Source organism: Etheostoma spectabile, chromosome 9 (genome assembly GCF_008692095.1).
Source record: "Etheostoma spectabile isolate EspeVRDwgs_2016 chromosome 9, UIUC_Espe_1.0, whole genome shotgun sequence".
Classification (NCBI taxonomy): Eukaryota; Metazoa; Chordata; class Actinopteri; order Perciformes; family Percidae; genus Etheostoma; species Etheostoma spectabile.
In genome coordinates, this window is record NC_045741.1 from 30,983,634 (window position 1) to 30,986,510 (window position 2,877).

At 39.1% G+C, this 2,877-nt stretch overlaps 1 protein-coding gene across 6 annotated transcripts in view; it reads left to right on the forward strand.

The window, feature by feature from the left end:
• The window catches only part of szt2 (SZT2 subunit of KICSTOR complex), a 120,795-nt gene that overhangs the window by 7,018 nt on the left and 110,900 nt on the right, over window positions 1-2,877 (forward strand). For all 6 annotated transcript variants that reach the window (XM_032525775.1, XM_032525780.1, XM_032525776.1 and 3 more), the window contains exons 5-8: window positions 228-350; window positions 742-904; window positions 1,508-1,614; window positions 2,159-2,369. In XM_032525775.1, the coding sequence (XP_032381666.1) occupies window positions 228-350; window positions 742-904; window positions 1,508-1,614; window positions 2,159-2,369 (604 nt within the window). The remainder of the gene's footprint in view (window positions 1-227; window positions 351-741; window positions 905-1,507; window positions 1,615-2,158; window positions 2,370-2,877) is intronic.

The window sequence follows — 2,877 nt, forward strand, 5'->3', positions numbered from 1 at the left end:
CTAGCAGTGCACTCCAGTTCTGGACCCACTGCATTAATGAAGCACTGGGATTCCCTGATCTTTGTTAGGTCCAAAAGACTTTTTGAAAGTCTTGAGTTAATCAGCTTGTCCCTACATCATGTGCACCTAAAAATAAATGTAAGCATAGAGCCCTAATTGGTTTCCATGTGATGCATAAAGCTGCTGCAGATGTTGCAGTCCTCTGACAGTCTTGATTCCCCCTGCAGGTTTTGGTACAGGGCTGTCAGCTTGATAGAACAGACCTCAATGAGTTCCTGCATCACATCTACCAGCAGCTCAGAGCAGTGGAGAGCAACATCGCAGAAGTCCTACATCAGCAGCATGAACAGGCAAGTGCTCAACGTGAACAGTATATGAATTGTATATTTTGTTTTAAAAAGAGCAAGGGGAAAAAGATGTGGTTGATGAAACAACAGATCTCATTAAAACAAAGAATATCACCTTCATCAAAAGCAATGCAAACACCTTCATAGGAATCCTTTCTTGTTTTCAGTATTAATATTCATCTCAAATCTTAAAGCACAGGGGTGGTGATATTCTACATGTTTCTCGTTGTGCAGAGCAGACCAACAATTAATATATCTACTAACAACTATTGTGTATCCTGGGCAAAGCGATTTACATAGAAAACTAGAAGGGCACTCGGAGAGTTGTGTCCATTTTCCCAGTTGGGAAGTCATTTTTCACCCAGCCCTAAATGTGTGTATTCCTTTCTTCCAGTGTGTGGAGCCAGTCCAAAGCTCAAGTCCCTATAGCAACATCCTAGATGAGTTGCCCCACAGGAAGCAAGGCTTTTCAATGGTGTCAGCTGATATGGGTCTGGTCAGCATGGTACGCCAGGGCATCCTTGCCCTCCAGTTGCTGCCCCCGAATTCCAGTGCAGGTTTGTCTTAAGCACCCAAATTTGTCATTTAGTTTCTCAATCAAGGATTACCAAATTCAGTCCCACAATTTATTTGAAAAAGACCAACACCTTCTCTAAACAACTGTAAATTGTATACAGGGTTCCCGCTGGGATTTCAAAAGTTTAAAAAAAAAAGTCTAAAATTTCAAAATAAAAATTTTAGGCCTTAAAAAAAAAAAACTTAAGTACTGTGTTGTAGTTCTTAAATAATTTTAGAGGTCTTAAATTTTCCTACGTCAATGTAATACTACCTCTAATGCTCATTGAAATGTGTTTTTATTCTGTGGTGTTGCAGTTCTTTCTTTTGCTCGTCCAAATATAATTTGCTGTATATGTACAGATTATTATTACTCTGTCACTTTTATCCAATTTGCATCCATTTATCTATTTTGCAAGAACTTTTTTGACTTTTGTGCATTTTGTTGTACTGTTATGTCGTGATATACAGTAGGTCTTAAATTTCATTCATAATAGTCTTAAAACCTGCAATCATCCTGTGATTAATTGTTGAAAGAATTTTATTTTTTCACACTGTTGGAGCACATCAATGAAAGTTAGTCATTTAACTTGTGCGTGTTGCAGGTATCATTATAATCACAGATGGAGTGACCAGTGTTCCTGATGTGGCCGTGTGTGAAACGCTGCTGAACCAGCTCAGGAGTGGAACCATCGCCTGCTCCTTTGTGCAGGTAAAGACGATAACATCTCCATGCTTGCAGTTCCGACTTTGTTGTTTACTTGTCTAGCTTTTTTTTTTTCACAAATGAAATGCCAAAAATATTCAAGAGACATGTTGTCAGTGGTTTGTGTGCTGATCCGAACGATGTGTGCTGTATTTGTATTTTTTATTTTTTATTAATACCTGTTCACACCTTTGGACACCAATACTCTAGGTTTGATTATGGCAGTGGGTTTATCCTCAGCTGATTTTGTAACTTAGATGCTACTGAAATGAGAGAGAGAGGCTGAGATTTTAGGGGAAAATGTTAGTCATGTATACATGGATATAAATATCCAGGTTGCTCTGAGCTAATTGTTCCATGAAAGCGTTGCATCAGGAATATGATGAACCAGAGTGTTTGTGTGCATGTTGATGTACCTAATAACTCCAACTTAAAGAACTATTACGCTGGAGGAATTCTGTAACTTAAATGATTCCCCTGTCTTGAATGGAGGAGACATTATACTGAAGTCTCTGACTGCTCTTTTTTGTTTGTGTTTGTCCATTTCCAGGTTGGGGGGGCGTACTCCTACGACTGCAGCTTTGGCTACATCCCCAACGTAGAGCTGATGAAGTTCATCTCATTAGCCACGTTTGGCTCCTACCTGCCCAGCTGTCCTGATGTGGACCTTAACAGCCAGGAGATGAACACCTACCACAAGGCCTTCCTAACCTACTCTTTCCTCAACACCCTGGAGTCTATGAATTCCGAGTACTTCTGTGGTGAGACAGCTATGCATACAAAGTTTGGAAATTGAGTCTGTGTGTGGGTGTTACGCCCCCATCTGGTTGAGTTTTCAAGCTTCTTCTTATTTTTGTGAAGACTCTGTGTAACAAAAAGTTGACATAGAATAAACAAAACGCATACAGTACATAGACAAACTTAATTACAGACAGTCACAGACAATATTTACATTAGGTATGTTACATGTTGGTGTTATTGAAGAGTCAATGTACAAATGTGCAAGTCAGACATAAGTCATAAATGGGTGTATGGATGTGTGGATGACCAGTATGGTGTAGGTACATGTTTGGTGAACCTTACTTGGGTGGAATGTAATAATTTGTGGGATAGATAATAATAAAGGAGAAAAATGGTTATTAGTATAACTTAGTGTTGTCAGTTAAAGGCGGTATTAACGGCCTTAACGCAAACCCATTTTGACGGCGTCCATTTTTTTATTGCAAGATTAACCTTCTTTTTGGCCTAGCAAACTTTGTAGTTTTTTCA